At 43.9% G+C, this 19,486-nt stretch overlaps 1 protein-coding gene across 1 annotated transcript; it reads left to right on the top strand.

Moving 5' to 3' along the window:
• Positions 1–631: 631 nt before the first annotated feature.
• LOC128837097 (alpha-1-antichymotrypsin-like) lies at positions 632–14,554 on the top strand. The gene is made up of 5 exons (XM_054027951.1): positions 632–1,360; positions 3,120–3,811; positions 9,528–9,798; positions 12,145–12,292; positions 14,178–14,554. Exons 2-5 carry the CDS (start codon positions 3,139–3,141, stop codon positions 14,379–14,381), a joined length of 1,296 nt encoding a protein of 431 aa, XP_053883926.1. The 5' UTR covers positions 632–1,360; positions 3,120–3,138; the 3' UTR covers positions 14,382–14,554.
• Positions 14,555–19,486: the final 4,932 nt, after the last annotated feature.

The raw sequence follows: 19,486 nt of genomic DNA, 5'->3' as shown, positions 1-19,486 counted from the left end.
TATATTACATCAACACTATTACCTTTATCAACCAAACTTGTAATCTCATCAACAAAAGATATAAAGTTAGTTTGACAAGATCTGTTGTGCATAAAGCCATGCTAATTAGCATTAATTGTATTACTTTCCTTTAATTCTTCATTAGTCAAGCCATGTATTAGCCTGTCCATTATCATGCCTGGGATCAATGTCAGATTGAAAGGCTATTATTAACCAGGTCATCCCATGTATGAGTTTTAAATACTGGCACATTAGCTTTCTACTGGTCTTCTGGAACTTCCCCACTGTTCTAAGACTCATTGATATTCAACATTAATGGTCCAGGAAGCTCCTCAGCCAGCTCTTTTAAAATTCTTAGATGCACAGTACTGGACCTACTGATTTAAAATGTTATAATTTTAGTAGCTGCTGTCTTACATCCTCCTGAGAAACTAGTGGAGTGGAAAGAGTGTTATCCTCATCATATGACATAACTACATCATCTGCTTCCCCATGACCCACAATACAGAACATAAAGATTTATTGAAGCCATCTGCCTTTTCTGCATTTTATTGGTAAATTCTACAGTTTCCATCTACAAATGGACAAATACCATTCTCAGGTTCCTTTCTGTTCCAAAGATACTTAACAAATTCTTTCTGATCCTCCTTAACTATGCTGGCAACAGATTTCTCCTTGTGTCCTTTGGCTTCCCTTCTAAATGTTTTTTTTTACCATTTCAAGCTTCTGATTTATATTCATTACTATCAACTTCCCCTGGTCCATGGTTGATTTGATTTTCCTTCCTTCATTCCATGGCCCATTTTTTGCCTCTAGAATCATAGACATTTCCAATGCTGTGCTGTCATTGGCTTCCCACCCCGACTGCACTTTCTGATCCTCTCTGCTGGGAGTTAATGCTGAGCCAAACAGCAGTGTAACTGTGGGGTTTTGCTAGCAAGTGTTAGTCTCTCTCCAAGAGACGCATTGCGTAGATCAGCTCTTCCTAGGCACACATGCCCCTCTTTCTATTGGTGCTCTAATCATGAAGTCTTTCCATACAGAGGTTTCCACAGGTTTGGAGGGGTGAGGCAAGCAAACAGCACAGTCACCACCAGTACCCTCCATGTGGCCCCCTACTACCTTCTTCCATAGGTTTCGGCTCTATTCTCCACCATGTGGGTGAACAGCGGGCATTTGACCCTCCATGCCAGAAAAGCATTTTCGTCACTGTTTGCTCTGCATCCTTGCGAATAACTTCTATTTGCTCTGTTTAATGTTTAATAGTGGACACTCAGCTTAATAATGTTAAGGCAATATAAATAAAAGGCGAGGAGCTGTGCAGATTAGATGCATCCAGCAGGATCCTTTTGATGGAACTGTAAGTACTGCCATATTTTTTCAAAAGAGGCTTTGAACTCATATTAGCTGTGTGAAATGCACTTGATTGTATGGGATTTCATTCAAATATGGGTGACTTTGTTCACTATACCTGTTACAATTTATCCTGTGAATGGAGCCTTTCTTAAGACCCCCATGAGCCAGCAGAAATTGGTGCGCTAGTGGAAATGGTCTTTGAATGAAGGCATTTTTTAAAAAAATTATTGGGAAAATTTGGGACTAGATTAATCTAGTGTGTTAAGATATGGCCTAGTACATCAAAAATGTGTGGAATTTCCTAGAATGTGTTAGCCAACACTAGAGCTGTAGAAACTGGGATTTTCCCTTCTGCAGAAAATTCTGACATTCAAAAAAAATAGTTCTGAATCAGAACAAAAAGTCAAAAGTTTGAATTTTCCCATGAAACAAAGTTTTCCTCCCCACAAAAAAATTATTTTTCGTCATCTGAAATGTTTAATTTTGATAAAATTAAAAGATTTTGTTTCCGTTTTGACTTTTTGGTATTACTATCTTTTATATTGTTTTTATTTTACCTTATATTGTTTTATAAAATAATATGAACATAAAATAAAATACAAAACAATTTTAAAAGCATAAAAGAAAGAAAACAATGAAAAATATAAATATAGAATAGAATAGAAATTTTAAAAATACTTTTGATTTCTTCTCTAAATGAAACTTCATTAGAGTTGACATAACCATTTGGAACGTTTCTATTTTGATGAATCAGCATTTTCTAGTGGAAAAATGTTCCATCCAAACATTTTCAACCAGCTCTAGCAAACACATTTTAACATGGTTTAAAATGCTAGCATTAATGAAGCAAGTTGGTCTTTAGCACATGCTAGCTGCTTGAGTTGAAGCCTAATGGGAAACCTGTTACCTAGGGACAGATAGAGTCAGAAAAAAGAAGGGACAGCATAAAAAATAAAAAAGGGCAAATCTCTAAGTTTTTGACACATGAAGAACATTTAGAGCTGATTTATTCCTGTTATTATGACGCTACAGAAAGCTCAGGACCATTTGATATCCCCTTTGGCTAAAGGTCACCAAATTACAGTACTGAAAGTCAGGGATAGGTGACTTCGTTTTGATGTGCCAGAGGGGGCCTTTCCCTATAAACTTTTTCCAGCTTTAGATAGCGGGCCATATTGTCATTTGGATCCAGATTATACTGCAACACATTGAAGTGTGTGCATGTGTCGTGGAGTGTGGAGGGGGACTAGTTCCAGTTCCTGATCGTTGCTGTCAAGCCCCAGCAGAAGTTATAGCTGCAAATGTACAGCTCCAATTTGTGCCATGGGCATAAGGTCCCTAATTCATCTTACAGCAGCAGAGGAACATCATAGTGGATCTCAATCCTGCTAAAATCTCTCCCAGCCTGCTCTCATTCCACCCTCTTTCATAACTTCCTCCCTCAACAAAACACTTCTACTCTAAGGTGGGGAATCTCTGAGTGGCACAAAGAGGATGGTGCTAAGTGAAGAATCCAGCCCAGAGTCTTCTTCTACCATCCCTCCTTTTTCCTTTCTCTGATTCCCAACATGGCCTGCGCTCCCAACCCCTGTGACTCTCTGGTCAGCCCCACTCCCTTTCCCCCCCATAATCTCCCAGTTGGCTGGAGGGAGGTGGACTTGCCATGAGGAGAGAGAGAAAAATAACCATTGGATCACAAATAGCACAGGGAAGGAGGAAACATTTCCATGACTAATGACTATTCCATTCTTTTGTTTTTCAAGGGAATAGTTCCAAAGGAAAATGAAGTCCATTCTCTGCCTGTGTGTGTTACTTGTTGGGCTTCATGCTGTTGTCTTGTCTCATCATGTACCTGACCACCACAGTGACCAGGATGGTCAGACAGATATTAATCCCCCACAGCAGCTTAGTCTGGTTGGAGGCAATGTCGTAACTGAAAACAGGTCCTTTCTCCAAGTAGCTCCTAGCAATGCTGACTTTGCATTTAGATTCTACAAACAGATTAAATCAGAAGCAGCTGACAAGAACATTTTCTTCTCTCCTCTGAGCATCTCCACTGCCTTTGCAATGCTGACGTTAGGTGCCAAGTCAACCACTCTGAGTCAAATTCACAAAGGACTCTCCTTTAACCTGACAGAGATTGAGGAGAGGGAGATACATGAAGGTTTTCATCATCTCATCCAGATGTTAAACCGTCCTGACAGTGAGATCCAGCTGAATATGGGAAATGCCCTTTTTGTAGATGATCGACTGAAACTACTAGAGAAGTTTTTGGCTGACGTCAAAATTCTGTATGAGTCTGAAACTTTTCCTAGTAACTTCCAGAATTCTGCAGCGGCTGAGAAACAGATCAATGATTACATAGAGAAGAAAACCCATGGGAAAATTGCCAACTTGGTGAAGGGTCTTGATTCGCTCACTGTAATGGTTCTTGTCAACTATATTTTCTTTAAAGGTAAGATGTTCTACAGATGGGTACATGATGCACATACAGGCTATGGAATGCTGATTGGGATCTAAGACCAAAAAACCCTGCTTTTTTTAAATTAAGGGACACTGTCAAGGTTGTTAGGTCTATGAGATCACCCAGGTTGATAGTGGTCCCTTGTTAACAATGTTAAACCTTTCCATGAAAGCTATGGCCAAAATGTCCAATTGGTGTAGTTAAAGTTAGGCGCCATATTTAGTCACTTGAATAAAAGTGGCCTCATTAGCAGGCCATTTTCTGAGCACTTGCTTATTTCTACATAGTCAATAGGAACTATAAATGTTCACCACCTTTAACATAGGTCACTTTAATTTTACCATCTAAATATGGAGTTAAAGAAGGACAGCATATTCCACAATTCTGTGCATAGTCTTAGGAGTACAAACTTTTTTTCTTTGACATTTTACAGTACCCGAGACACTCAGTTAATGGATAACAGCTGATCTGCTTTGCACATTTAGTTGCTTGATACTCATTCAAGTTTTCCAACTGAATGCTCTATAAATGGTGTCTGGGAACTCTGAAAGGGTCTGTTTCGGACCTGGAAATTATCTTGATAAATGGAAAGCTGATGAACTGAGCAGGAAGTTGTCATGTGGGATACTGATGAGGTAGTTTACACAAAAGGAAATAGGCCTTATTCCAGCACCATAGAAGTTAACGGGAGATTTAGAATTTCCTTCAATGGGACCTGGATCAAGCCTATAATGCAGAGGCTGATGGACACATATGGTGAGCCTTACACTGCAGATATTGAGCAGAAGAAACTTAAGTTGTGTGAGGAAAATACTGGATTTATTAATTAAGCATAAATTGTCAAGGAGTGGTAGATACGCTGGAGGGTAGGGATAGGATACAGAGGGACCGAGGCAAATTAGAGGATTGGGGCAAAAGAAATCTGATGAGGTTCAACAAGGATAAGTGCAGAGTCCTGCACTTAGGACGGAAGAATCCCATGCACTGCTACAGACTAGGGACTGAGAGGCTAGACAGCAATTCTGCAGAAAAGGACCTAGGGGTTACAGTGAACGAGAAGCTGGACATGAGTCAACAGTGTACCCTTGTTGCCAAGAAAGGTAACGGCATTTCAGGCTGTATAAGTAGGAGCATTGCCAGCAGATTGAGGGACGGGTTAATTACCCTCTATTCGGCATTGGTGAGTACTGTGTCCAGTTTTGGGCCCCACACTACAAGAAAGATGTGGAAAAATTGGAAAGAGTCCAGCGGAGGACAACAAAAATGATTAGGGGGCTGGAGGCACATAACATATGAGGAGAGGCTGAGGGAACTGGGATTATTTAGTCTGCAGAAGAGAAGAATGAGGGGGGATTTGATAGCTGCTATCAACTACCTGAAAGGGGGTTCCAAAGAGGATGGATCTAGACTGTTCTCAGTGGTACCAGATGACAGAACAAGGAGTAATGGTCTCAAGTTGCAGTGGGGGAGGTTTAGGTTGGATATTAGGAAAAACTTTTTCACTAGGAGGATGCTGAAGCACAGGAATGGGTTACCTAGGGAGGTGGTGGAATGTCCTTCCTTAGAGGTTTTTAAGGTCAGGCTTGACAAAGCCCTGGCTGGGATGATTTAGTTGGGGATTGGTCCTGCTTTGAGCAGGGGGTTGGACTAGATGACCTCCTGAGGTCCCTTCCAACCCTGATATTCTATGATTCTAAGAAGCAACAATCTGCTCTGGAACTTTAACAGATACAGGGGTTTTAGTTAAACAGCAAAACAACTGCAAAAACTTGGTTACTTTACTTTCTTTAAAGATACAGATTTAAAGAAACCTCAATATCCATTTATTTATTTGCTGCCAGGGTCAAGACCTTCTAGGAACAGCTGGTGGCCTGCTCCCAGACCAGCTTCAATGTTAGGCACCTAATGAGCCCAGCTGCACTGCCTTAGAACAGATGGAGTAACAACAGCCCCTGACTGGCTGATGGTTTAGCAGACCTGCTTATAAGCTTGGTCCCCAGAGTCAAGCAGGAGCTTCTTAATATGTATCATGCCTCTTGCAGCCTTGCTCCAGTCTGCTTCCAGCCCCTGCCCCTGCCCTTGCTGTGTTCTAGCTCCTGCTCCTCTCCAGCCTCAGATATCTGGCTTCAATCCCCAGCTTTGCCTCTGGCTTATGACTCTGGTTCTTGCTCCGGCATTTGGCTTCTGTCCCTCCGGTACTGACCCTGGGCTTGTTCCTGGACTCAGCTCTAACCAGTAGGCCCAACTCTTATTTCAAACACTAGGGCTGATCGCCCATGTCCAGGTCAGCTACAGATTGAGAAGCCCTACACAAAGATGAGGGGCCCCACTGTTACATTCTGGCGTGCAACCCAGACTGGTGAAGAGTTGTCACCTTTTACCCTACCGCCTTTAAGGACCTTAAAGCTTTGCTTCTGTAGCCTCTTCCTGTGACACCCAGAATCACCAACAAGCATGCTCTTGTGTCTATGTATGGGCAGCCTTGGTCCAATGCTTTGGATCCAGGAGCCTACCTGCAATAGCACAGACTTCCACTGGTCTCCACCAGCCTTGGATAACAACTGGTACAATGACTCCACACACTCCCCAACCCTGAATTTCCTCCAACATAGGTGTTCTGAAATGTCGAGCCCTGTCTTGGAACAATCAGAGGATCGTTAACATTCCTTGTTCTTTTAAAGCCTGGTAAAGAAGTTTCCTGCTGGGGTTGTCTGCTAAGATGCAAATTATATCGTTCCTGGCCCCTCTGGTGTAATTGTATGCATCTTAAACATGGGATTGTCAATCTCCTTCCCCAGGCTGATAGTGTGAAGTATGCTTCCACCTCTTATTATCTTGGTTGGGTAACTCCTGCTTGGCTGGAAAACACATTTTAAGAATGATAACTTCGGTTTATGTCCATAACTTTGCATCAGTTGCTTGCTCCCACATTACACAATTATATTAATTACCTGTGAGTCAAGAGCTTTTCACTGACACCTTGCATCACACTTATAAGATACATTTGATGCCATTAAAGAATTGGGCCACACTTGAATTGGTTTAGCCAGCTGCAGTTCATTACCAGTTCTCTGGTTTGCTCTTGCCCTCAGACTATTCTTAATGTCACAACCACCTCCATCACATGGACTCCACTCAGGCCAATTTTTCCTTTGTGGAGCTGGTGGGGGCCATACAGAACTTGCAGGCACAGGTGTCCACACAACAGGCATGGAATGAGTCCCTACAAACCCTCACTGGAAATCCTGACTCTGGCCTCCCAGAAGCCAAACGCTCCCACAGCAAGGTTAGTGGTGATCGTGGTCCGTTCCAAGGTTTCCTAAACCAGTGCAAAAAGAAGAGGAGTACTCGTGGCGCCTTAGAGACTAACAAATTTATTAGAGCATAAGCTTTTGTGGACTACAGCCCACTTCTTCGGATGCATATAGAGTGGAATAAATATTGAGGAGATATATATACACACATACAGAGAGCATAAACAGGTGGGAGTTGTCTTACCAACTCTGAGAGGCCAATTAAGTAAGAGAAAAAAAACTTTTGAAGTGATAATCAAGATAGCCCAGTACAGACAGTTTGATAAGAAGTGTGAGAATACTTACAAGGGGAGTTAGATTCAATGTTTTTAATGGCTCAGCCATTCCCAGTCCTTATTCAATCCTGAGTTGATTGTATCTAGTTTGCATATCAATTCCAGCTCAGCAGTCTCTCGTTGGAGTCTGTTTTTGAAGTTTTTCTGTTGTAATATAGCCACCCGCAGGTCTGACATTGAATGACCAGACAGGTTAAAGTGTTCTCCCACTGGTTTTTGAGTATTATGATTCCTGATGTCAGATTTGTGTCCATTAATTCTTTTGCGTAGAGACTGTCCGGTTTGGCCAATGTACATGGCAGAGGGGCATTGCTGGCATATGATGGCATATATCACATTGGTAGATGTGCAGGTGAACAAGCCCCTGATGGTATTGCTGATGTGATTAGGTCCTATGATGATGTCACTTGAATAGATATGTGGACAGAGTTGGCATCGGGCTTTGTTACAAGGATAGGTTCCTGGGTCAGTGGTTTTGTTCAGTGATGTGTGGTTGCTGGTGAGTATTTGCTTTAGGTTGGGGGGGTTGTCTGTAAGCGAGGACAGGTCTGTCTCCCAAGATCTGTGAGAGTAAAGGATCATCTTTCAGGATAGGTTGTAGATCTCTGATGATGCGCTGGAGAGGTTTTAGTTGGGGGCTGAAGGTGACAGCTAGTGGTGTTCTGTTATTTTCTTTGTTGGGCCTGTCTTGTAGGAGGTGACTTCTGGGTACTCGTCTGGCTCTGTCAATCTGTTTTTTCACTTCAGCAGGTGGGTATTGTAGTTTTAAGAATGCTTGATAGAGATCTTTTAGGTGCTTGTCTCTATCTGAGGGATTGGAGCAAATGTGGTTATAACCGAAGAAGTGGGCTGTAGTCCACGAAAGCTTATGCTCTAATAAATTTTTTAGTCTCTAAGGTGCCACGAGTACTCCTGTTCTTTTTGCGGATATAGACTAACACGGCTGCTACTCTTAAACCAGTGCAGGCTCTTCTTCTTGCTATACCCCCCAATTGTTCCCCACAGATCGGGCCCAGATAGGGTTCATCATTAGTCTGCTCACTGGAGAGGCCTTAGCCTGGGCTTCCCCCATTTTGCAACAGTCCAGCCCCCTCCTGGGCCAGCTGGAGCAGTGCATTCAGGCCAAGTCAGTTATTTTCAATGACCCTCACCGCACCCAACTTGCTGAAGCTACACATATAAACTTAACAGGCTTTAACATCAGAAGGGGCCATCGCGATAATCTAGCCTGAGCTTCTGCACATTTCAGGCCACAGAACCTCACTCACCCACTCCTGTAATAGACCCCTAACCTCTGGCTGAGTTACTGAAGTGCTCAACTCATGGTTTAAAGACCTCAAGTTACAGAGAATCCACCATTTACACTAGTTTAAACCTGCAAGTGACCCAGGCCCCACGCTGCAGAGGAAGGTGAAAAATTCCTAGCATCTCTCTTTTGACTACACTGCAAACATTACAGCCAGGACATCAGTGAGCTGGTACGGTGCTGAATTCCATTGTCTCTCTGCTGACACCGAGTGGAATGAGGCCATGAAGTGTCCTCAGTTTTGGAGTGGGTTGAGTGATGATATAAAAGATGAACTGGCACGGGTCAAGCTACTGTCTTGTCTCAACAATCTGACTGACCTATGTATCAGAATTGACAACTGCCTTACCAAATGGCACCATGAGTGGCGCAGCCCCTTGAGCCCTGATGATGCCCTGGCTTCTGACCCTCATCTGTGCACCTTCAACACAGAACCCATGCATGTGGACCAGGCCCGCCCATGCCTCTCAGAGGCTGAGAAGCACAGAGGCCAAACTTCTGGCCTGTGTCAATATTGTAGGGGCAGCAGACACTTCACCTGTAGATACTCTGCAAAGGTCAGACCAGGTCCAGGGTCAGGAAATGCAAAGGGCTATTAAGAGTTAAACGACATTTCAGTGCATCGGAGAGGCTGTGTGCTATTCAAATGGTCTGGCGAGCGTGTCACAGTTCAAACATATCATTGCTCAAATGAGCTTGTAGATGCCCTAATCCTCAAAAATGAACTTGCCACATTTAAATTAGTCTGACACACATTAGTAATTTCTCTTTCCCAGTATATTTAACAACATTCTCTTTGTATTTGTCATAAGCTCATTGGGAAAATCCTTTCAGTAATTTGAATACCCAGGAAGATGACTTTTTTGTGGATGCCAAAACATCTGTTAAAGTTAATATGATGAACAGTGAAAAATATTATCCCACTCACCGTGATGAGGAGCTGTCTTGCTGGGTGGTTGAAATCCCATACGAAGGAAATGCTGCTGCATTATTTATTTTGCCTGATGAAGGAAAAATGAAGCAGGTGGAGGAGGCTCTGTTGAAAGAGACTGTGTCTAAATGGACAAAATCACTTCAACAAAGGTAACCTTGTAACTGCTGCTATATGCATATACGTCTTACTGTAGAATAGGGTAGGATCCCTCATCAAGACAAAGGATCACATTAAAGGTTGGATTGTCCAGCCCTGAGAAAGGGGCAGTGCATAGCCCACTGTCTTAAGAGGGAAATCGAAATGCTTGTTGCCTCAGACACGCCCCCCTGCAGCACAATTCCTCCCAGAGAACCTATCTTGCACATGGAAGTAACTTGCTACACCACCTATTTTGTCTGGAACCTATTGTGGCCGTGGCAGAGCACTGTCCTTTCACCACCACTTCCAGTCCAACTGCTTCAGGGAACCAGGGAAAGCATCTCCAGTGTAGCCACTGCAGCCCCTGGGAGCTCTGATGGGGGTACCCTAGGTTGACCATATTTCCCTATGCTGAATATGGGACACCTGGTAAAATTACTTGTATTCAAGTAAGTTCAACGGCAATCAGTCAGAACTATGCAGTACAAACATTCAAATTAACAAGTTGTCTGAGCCCCTGTCAAAAAGAAATACTCCATAGTTGCCGTCGTTTTTTATTTACCTTCTTATCTTTAAGGTTTTAGGGTTCACGCAGGGAGGGGTAACACACACACCCCTACCCACACACACACGGGGAGAGGTGACACACACTCTCCGGTACAACTCTTTCACATGGGGGGTGGGGGGGTGTTGATCGACTGAACCAACCCTCCCTGCCCAGAGCTCTCCGCCCTCCATGCCTGGCTGGGCCGCTGGGACAGACCCGCCTCTCCTGGTACCTGGCACCTTATCTTCCCAGCGCAACATGTGGGGGGGGGGCACCCAGAGTTGCATGTCCCCCCCTCCAAATTTCTGCCAGGGTTCTCACCAAATGTGGCCAGCAGCAACCTTCTGGCACTGTGCAGGAAGGAAAGGACGGAAGCTGCTTCCAGCCACAGGGCAGGAGGAGATGGGGAAGGGATGACCTGGCGTGTGTCTTTGCAGACTTCATCTCTTCTGCCCCTCCTCCCCTGTAGCTGGAAGCAGTTCCATCCCTTCCTGCCTGCATAGTGTTGAAAGGCAGCTAACACCTACAGGCTGCTGCTGGCCACCAACATAACCCAGCCGCCTCCGGCTACCATGCAGACAGGAAGGGGTTAAGCTCTAAGGATGCATTGTGCACCAGGGCCCCAGGAACCTGACTGCAGGGGCTTCAGCGAACCTGGCCAGAGAGGTGGCTCAACAGGGGAGGGTGCCTAGGGGATGGAGCAGCCCCACGCTCCCTGGGGACAGGACCTGGGACAGGGGGGCAGGTGAAGAGGGTGCTGTGAAGCCTGCAGGGTCAGGGCATGAACAGGCTGGATATCGCTTCCCCCTGCCACTCCAGAGCTTAGCTGAAGGTGGAGAGGCTGCCCCATGCCAGCGCTGTGTGGGACTTTGGCACATGCAGGGCTTGGCTCCTCCTGGCCAGTGCCTCAGGCTGGAGGATCTTGGGCTTTCCCGGGGCACCAGCACAGAGGCAGTGGGGGAAGAAAGGAGCCTGCTGGCCAGGCTGTTAGTGAGCTGAGTTCTCCAACCAGGGACTGGTTCTCCACACAGCGCTGGGAGCAAGACGTACTCCTCCGGGGTGGATATGGAGGAGCAGTGAGGCAAAGCAGAGAGGACAGCAAGAAGGGGAGCATGTAAAGGGGCAATGGGTGGGCAGCAGAGGCAACACATAACCAGCCACCGCCTGGCACTTGCCCGCATGCACCAGCTACTGCAGCTCGCAGCATGCAGCCAGTGCTGGCTGGAAACAGGATGGGAGCGAGGCCCTGCTGGCCGGGGGCTGCGCCGACGGACCAGCAAGGGGAGCAGCTGGCCCCGCATGCTTCAGCTTTGCCCCACCACTAGTCCTGCACACCCACCCCCAGCCTTGCACCCCCAGCCCATTGTCGGCCACTGGACCCCCTCACGCCCTCACTGCTGGTTGGTGGGCGGCTGGCGAGCAGGGAACCAGTCAGCAGCAAGACCCACCAGTACTGATGGGAGGGAGACAGAAAATATGGGACAATTTGCTTGTTTTTAAGAAAAAGTCGGGACACCTGCAAGAGGGCTTAAATACGGAACTGTCCCGTTAAAAACAGGATGTCTGGTCCCTTTAGAGTACCCCTAATATGCCGTACAAGATACGGGAACCCTTGCTTCTCCTGGATTCCTCCGAGCAGCCATGTTAGAGGTAGGGATGATCCAACCTAAATAAAATAACATGGTTTAGTTTTCTCTATATATAGCCACCCTGTTGTTTTCTAAAACTTGCAGAGAGCCCATATGTAGCTAAACAAAAATAAAACTTTTTGACAACATTTTACCAGAGTTTTGTGTTTCTTTTTGAACAGAGAAATCGACCTGTATATTCCAGCATTCTCTGTATCTGGTACCTATGATGTGAAAGAGCTGTTTCAGAAAATGGGTGTGATCGATGTGTTCACTGATGAAGCTGATCTGTCTGGAATCACGGAGAAAGCTAAACTGAAGGTGTCGAAAGTAAGTTTGTAAAATAGAGATGGTGCTAAACTGGTTTGTCTACTCCTATGATTTATATTTTATCTTTGTAAATGACCAAATCCTGCTTCCAAAGACGTAATTGCAAAGAGACTCACTGCCAGCAACACAGAGAGGACAGGGCCACAAATTAGTGTATTTTCTAGAATTAAGCATTAATTTGCCTATTACAGTTAATACAGAGGTACTCTGAGCACACTTCATCTTCTAGGACATTGATGTAGAAGTAAATACCATCCAGGAGGTGTACAGAGAAAAGCATGCCACACACACAAGTACAATGTCAACTATTGCTAACATCAAATAATTCATGAGTAAAGACCTATGACAGTGGTTTTCAAACAGGGACTACAAACAGGACTGCATTAAGGTGAACTAGGAATCTTTTAGCTCCTATCTGTAGCCTCCACACGGGGGAGTTACAGCACAGTACTTTGGTGCACACTGCTATTCACACCCTGTGGGACAGTGTAGAGAAGCCCCAAGTGAGTTGCCCAAGGTCACAGAGGAGGTTTGTGGCACCATCCTGCCTCAGCACCCTTCCTGATACCTTTCCTCCCGTTGAGTAATACTTTGTTCCATGAGTAGCCACATGGACCCTGGATTGTGGTGCCACTCAGAGTAAGTAAGAGAAGCAAAATCTCACGCTGAGTCAGTATAAGGAAAAATTCCTTTGTGTTTCATTAAGGACAAGGAAGAAAGAATTCTTAGTGTATTTCAAAAGTCTCAAGTAAAAGGAACAAATTAACATTTGGACTATGAAATACCCATTCATACCACCCAATACAAAAAATATATTAGGCAAAACCACACAATTACCTGGCTCCTTTCCCTCCTATATCATTTGTCACCATTCATCTTGAACTGTCTTCAAGTTTCTTCTGAAAACTAATTCTCTGCTGCATAATACTATTGATTATTTGTGAGTAGGGCTAGATAAACATTTTCAACAGAAACTTTTAGCAAAAATATAGATTTGGAAACACTGAAACATTTTGCAAATTTGTGTTAATTTTGCCAAACTATTCATTTTTGGGAAGGGAACTCTCATAAAAATCAAAACATTTTGTTGACTTTTTTTCTAAACCAAACCCTTTGGTTTGGGTTTTTGTTTGTAACAAGTTTTTGTTTCAAAATGTCCTTTATTTTTAGGTTACAAAATATTCGTAATCATTTTTAAAGTGGCCAAAATCAGAAAAGAAAATTATTATTTTCAACATTTTGATTTTGCTGAAAAATTTGAATATTTCTTTTTAGTCCAATCCAAAATTAAACTCTTTCAACATTTTGAATTTGCCAACAAAACAAAACATAAGAACATAATCACAGCCATACTATATCAGACCAATGGTCCATTTAGGCCAGTATCCTGTCTTCCAACAGTGGCCAGTGTCAGGTACTTCAGAGGGAATGAACAGAAAGGCAGTCATCAAGTAATCCATCCCCCGTCATCCACTCCCAGCTTCTGGCAGTCAGAGGCTAGGGATGCCCAGAGCATAGGATTGCATCCCTGACCATTTTGTCTAGCAATCAGTGATGGACCTATTCTCCATGAACTTGTTTATTCTTCACCCAGCTCTGTTTGTGATGATGAGATAACTTTTCTGTTGTGTTCCAGAGACTAAGGGGACCCTCCCTTTGTGAGGTCAGAAAACAAGAGATGAGATTCATTCAGCTCCATCTGTAAAAAATAATTGGACCTAACCCTTCCAATTATACATAGACAAAACACCCATTGAAATCAGTCTTGTAGTTATTCTGATTTTGTTTCAATAATTTATTTTCTTGAGATTTGGTTTAAAAGTTCATTCCCAGATGTTGCTCCATGTTCTATACTCATTGTGATCTTTGCTTCATTTTCTTGTAGGTTGTTCACAAGGCCCTGGTGGATGTTCATGAGAATGGTACCGAGGCTGCAGCAGTCACTGTGATGGAGATTACACTACTATCTGCTGTATTTCCTCCTCCTCCTACTATTAAATTCAACAGGCCCTTCCTGATGATGATTCTTGATAAACCCACCCGAAGCATCCTCTTTATGGGGAAAATCATAAACCCTACTGAAAAATAACTGTCCCGCCACTCTGCATGCCCCAGTGATTTGAATGAGTGATGTGCAAATTCTCATGAGCATGTGCATATACAACAGACAACTTGGTGCTAGTGACCGTAACTGAATTGTAATTGACATAAATTCCACACAAATAAAACAGGACTGTGGTGTCTTCATGTCTACAGACAGCCTGGTATTGTGTACTGGACTTGTATTACTCTCCGAGCTCTGGTCAAGTGTAGGTAGTCTCTTGGTCTATCCAAGGCTGTGATCAAGTGTCTTGATGTTTTTGGTCTTTTGGCCTCAAGATGAAAACCTTGTCTTTGTTTCTGGGACCTTGAAGTGAAAAAATTCTCTAAGTGGGGGGAAATGGGACAGTGCGGTAAGAGCAGGGGAGCTCACAGGAAAGTTGTTTGAAAGGGATAAGAAAGGTTGGTGGAGACATCAGAGTGCTGCTTGGTCCCTTCTTCCACCCCATCCCCCTTTACAGAATAAAGCAGAACTGGGGCACTTCGCGGGATCAGAGAAGATTGAATTTATCCTTCTGTGGTCCCTACATGGTTCTCTCCTAGTCCCAAACTCTCCACCTCCAATCCAGATTTCCTCCCATCAGCTCCCACTACATCATGCCATCCTCCCACCAAAACAAGTCAACAATTCATTCCATCCTCCCTTAGACACCACCTTGCCAGCCTAGGCCATCCCACTCCTGGGATCTCCGCAGCTCCCTCTAGCCCAGCCCCCAGCTCAGGAACACCCACCGTACACACCTGTCCCTTTCAGGCTGAGAACACCTCTTCTCCCTACCAAACCCCTCCCAAGATCACAGCAATGCCTCTCAGCTATGAAACCCTCTCCCACCACACGCTCCATGGCTCAGAACACAAATATATGCAAATCCTGGGATAACTTTTCCCGGGGGTTGTAACTCTTCCCTTTCCAATCTAACAGCCACCACCAGGCTTAGAATGTCCTTTCCCCCACAGCTCATATACATCCCCACATCAAATTCCCCTTCTTGGTGGACCTAGGGAAGCGGGAGCAGAGACTTCAAGGTGTCCTGTATTTTGAATAAGCCTCCCAGAAGCCTGGAATCCCTGATCTGTTCTCCTTCCTCACTACAAGCAGCTCATGTGCTGCAGGAAATCCACAGGCTGGAGATTGTTGGGAGCACAGCAGAGTCCCATAGACACTAATGTAAAATAGACTTAAAACAGATTGCATTGCTTGACCTTTGCCAGCTCTATTTCCCACTTGCTGACAGGGCCAGGAGACTCTAGGGGCAGGCAGCTAAGTGAACTGAAGCCTCACAGATTTGGGGCAGTTTCAGCCCCACCAGGAGTCCCTGTGACTGCAAGTGATATTGCTTCCTGCAATATGTCAGCCACTCCATCCACTGGGTCTCCACCATCAAGTGGACCAAGTCTAACACACAGTGAAGACACCATTACCATGAGGTAACCTTTTACCTAGTAATACAAAAGCCAAGCGATCCCAGTGTCACAGGCAGGTGATGAGATGCAGTCAGACTATTTCCAGTGCAATTCCCCCTTAGTCTGTAATGAAAACAGCTGGAATGGTTTAAACAGGATATTGTATCTTACCAGTTATGAAAACATGATAATTAACTCAAGTAGACATTTGAATGCTGTGTATTATTGGCACTGCAGCTTCTCTTTTGAAACCCAGCGTTGGCACCTTCCTGATACTTCTTTATTGTCTGCTTTCCCGGGAACTGACTTGCTTGGTCCCATCCAAAGCCACTGTCTGCTTCCTGCAGATTCCCCTAAAGGCTACATAAACACAGGCTTAGTTTATAAACACAGTCTCATTCCCAGCAAACCATACTAGGAGATCACTGTCTTACTGCATCTCCAAATTACCAGCCTCCAAATGTGCAGCGAATACTGGATCTACAAGTCTCCACTCCACTGACACCACTGATTGATGGGGAAGGTGACTGTTCTCTTCCTCCAATACTGGCTAATGGAATATCCCATCTTGCCATTCAAATTGGTCTCCTAAGCCAGGCTTGTAAATTCAGAAACTGTGCCCTTGCAGAAAAAATGGAAGTACTGGAAGATTTCCAGGTGCACTACATACTAATAATGCTTTGCTTTTATATAGTGCTTTTCATTCATTGAGCACCAAAGTTTTTTCATTGTCTTTTATGTGCGAGAGATGTGTGTTTTCTCCTTATTCCTTATGTCCTTGCTTATAATAAGATCCATAGATTCCTAGGCCAGAAAGGACCACTGTGATCAGCCAATCTGACCTCCTGTATAACACATGGCAGAGACCCTCTCCAAAATAATTCCTAGCACAGATACTTTAGAAAAGCCTCCAATCTTGATTTTAATATCGCCAATGATGGAGAATCCACAATGATCCTTGGTAAATTGTTCCAACAGATAATTACTCTCATCATTACAAAATTATGCCTTATTTCCAGTCTGAACTTGTCTAGCCTCAACTTCCAGCCATTGGATTGTGTCACACTTTTCTTTGCTAGACTAAAGAGCTGATTATCAAACATTGTTCCCCTTGTAGCTATTTATAAATTGCAATCAAATCACTTCTTGACCTTCTCTTTGTTAAGCAAAATTGATTGAGCTCTTTGAGTCCATCACTATAAGGCACGTGTTCTAATCCTGTCTAATGCTAATATCCTTCTTGAATTATGGACACCAGAACTGGATACAGCATTCCAGTTGCAGTTGCACCAGTACCTAATACAAAAATTAAATGACCACTCTAGTTCTACTTGAGATTCTTTTTATGAATCCATCTTTTTACATATGTATGTAGCCCTTTTGTTCACAGCATCCCAGTGGGAGCTCAGGTTCAGCTGATTGTTCACCATGACCCCCAGATCTTTTTCAGAGTCACTGTCTCCCAGAACAGAGTCCTCCATCCTCTCGGTATGGCCTACTCTCCTTGTTCCTACACATTTACCTTTACATTTAGCTGTATTAAAATGAATATTGTTTGTTTCAACCCAGCTTACCTAGTGATCAAGATTACTCTCTATCTCTGAACTCTCCTCTTCATTATTCACCATTCCCGCAATTTTTGTGTCATCTCCAAACTTTATTAGTGATGATTTTATGTTTTCTTCCAGGTCATTGATAAAAATGCTATCTAGCTTAGGGCCAAGAACCAATTCTCTACTGGACCCCCCCTAGAAACATGCCCTAGAAACATGCTTGCTCTGTGATGATTCCCCATTTACAAATTACATTTTGAGACCTGTTAGTTAGCCAGTTTATAATCCAACCCCTAAAGCCCCTGCATTAATCTGGCCCTGACTACCAGGCTCACAATCCCCTTTTCTCCACAACTCTAACTCCTACCCCCATTCCCAGAACCTCCATCCTCAACTCACACTTGTTTCTGGATACAGAAAAGCAGGAGCAGAGGCAGCATAGAGGGACTGTAAATTAATGGGGATATCCCATCTCCTAGAACTGGAAGGGACCTTGAAAGGTCATCAAGTCCAGCCCCCTGCCTTCACTAGCAGGACCAATTTTTTTATTTTATTTTATTTTATTTTGCCTCAGATCCCTAAGTGGGCCCCTCAAGGATTGAACTTACAACCCTGGGTTTAGCAGGCCAATGCTCAAACCACTGAGCTATCCCTCCCCCCTTTGGCTGTAGGGAGCTCTTTACTCTGATAAAATGTCATAGAAGCCTGGAAATCCTCCTCTGTTTTCCTCCCTCATTGCTTGTAGTCCAGGTGCTGCAGGATCTCTAGGAGCTGGAGACTGCTAGAAGCATTGCAGAGAGCACCTAGATAAATGGCAACCTCACTTCTTCAGATTACCCACGAAAGCTTATGCCCAAATAAATCTGTTAGTCTTTAAGGTGCCACCAGACTCCTTGTTGTTTTTGTAGATACAGACTAACACGGCTACCCCCCTGATACTATGAAAAATGGGGCACCCTAACATTCATGGGGGTAGAAATACAGATAAGGGAAATTGGGCTGACTTTATGCATATGCATAATGTGTTAGATGTAGTTAGAACTACAGTATATAAAGGGTTTCCGGGTTGGGTAAAAGTGGGAATACTCTCAGGAAAAACCCTAGCAGGAACTATCCCTCTACTAATGATTATTTGGTGACAGATCCATCGGACCCTAGAATATCTTTCAGGATGTGAGTCTGACTACAATTATAATTATTGCATAGGGTTTTGTAGGATTTCCATATCATGGATAATTGTAACTTTACTTATTGCTTTAATTAAATTTGTTGTACAGATAAGACTTTGTACTTGTGATTGTGTCTGTTGTCATTCTCCCTGACCTTTGTGTGTTCCTAGAACAGGGGTTCTCAAACTGGGGGTCAGGACCCCACCAGGAGTCATGAGGTTATTACATGGAGTGGTCGCAAGCTGTCAGCCTCCATCCCAAACCCCGCTTCGCCTCCAGCATTTATAATAGTATTAAATATATGAAAAAGTGTTTTTAATTTAGGGGGGGGGGGAGGTCACACTCAGAGTCTTGCTATGTGAAAGGGCTCACAGCAGAAAAGTTTGAGAATCACTGTCCTAGAGCCTCCAAATATGAGAGAAGCACCAGAGGCAATTTCACTCTGTTGAACTTGAAACTGTAGCAACCAGAGCCAGACACATGGTGGTGTAATACAACATCTCTTAATTCTCTTTAAATATATTCTCTGTATGCATATATATATCTTCTTACTATATGTTCCAATCTATGCATCTGATGAAGTGGGCTGTAAACCATGAAAGCTTATGCTCAAATAAATTTGTTAGTCTCTAAGGTGCCACAAGTACTCCTGTTCTTTTTAAATATAATGAAATGCTACCGTATTGTGTAGAGCATCTCTCCCTTCCTTGGCACAGATGTCCCTCTTTTCTATTGGTGCACTAATCATGAAGTCTTTCCATACAGAAGTTTCCACAAGTTTGGAGGTGGGAGGGGGCAAGCAAACAGCACAGCTACCAGAACCCTCCATATGGCCCCCTGCTATCTTCTTCCATAGGTTTTGGCTCTATTCTCCACCATGTGGGCATTTGACCTTCCACTGTCCAGAAAAGCAGTTTCATCACTGTTTGCTCTGCATCCTTGCGAATAACTTCTATTTGATCTGTTTA

This window comes from Malaclemys terrapin, chromosome 4 (assembly GCF_027887155.1).
Source record: "Malaclemys terrapin pileata isolate rMalTer1 chromosome 4, rMalTer1.hap1, whole genome shotgun sequence".
Taxonomy (NCBI): domain Eukaryota; kingdom Metazoa; phylum Chordata; order Testudines; family Emydidae; genus Malaclemys; species Malaclemys terrapin.
The sequence above is the reverse complement of the archived record's forward strand: the minus strand, read 5'-3'. Positions and strand labels throughout refer to the sequence as shown.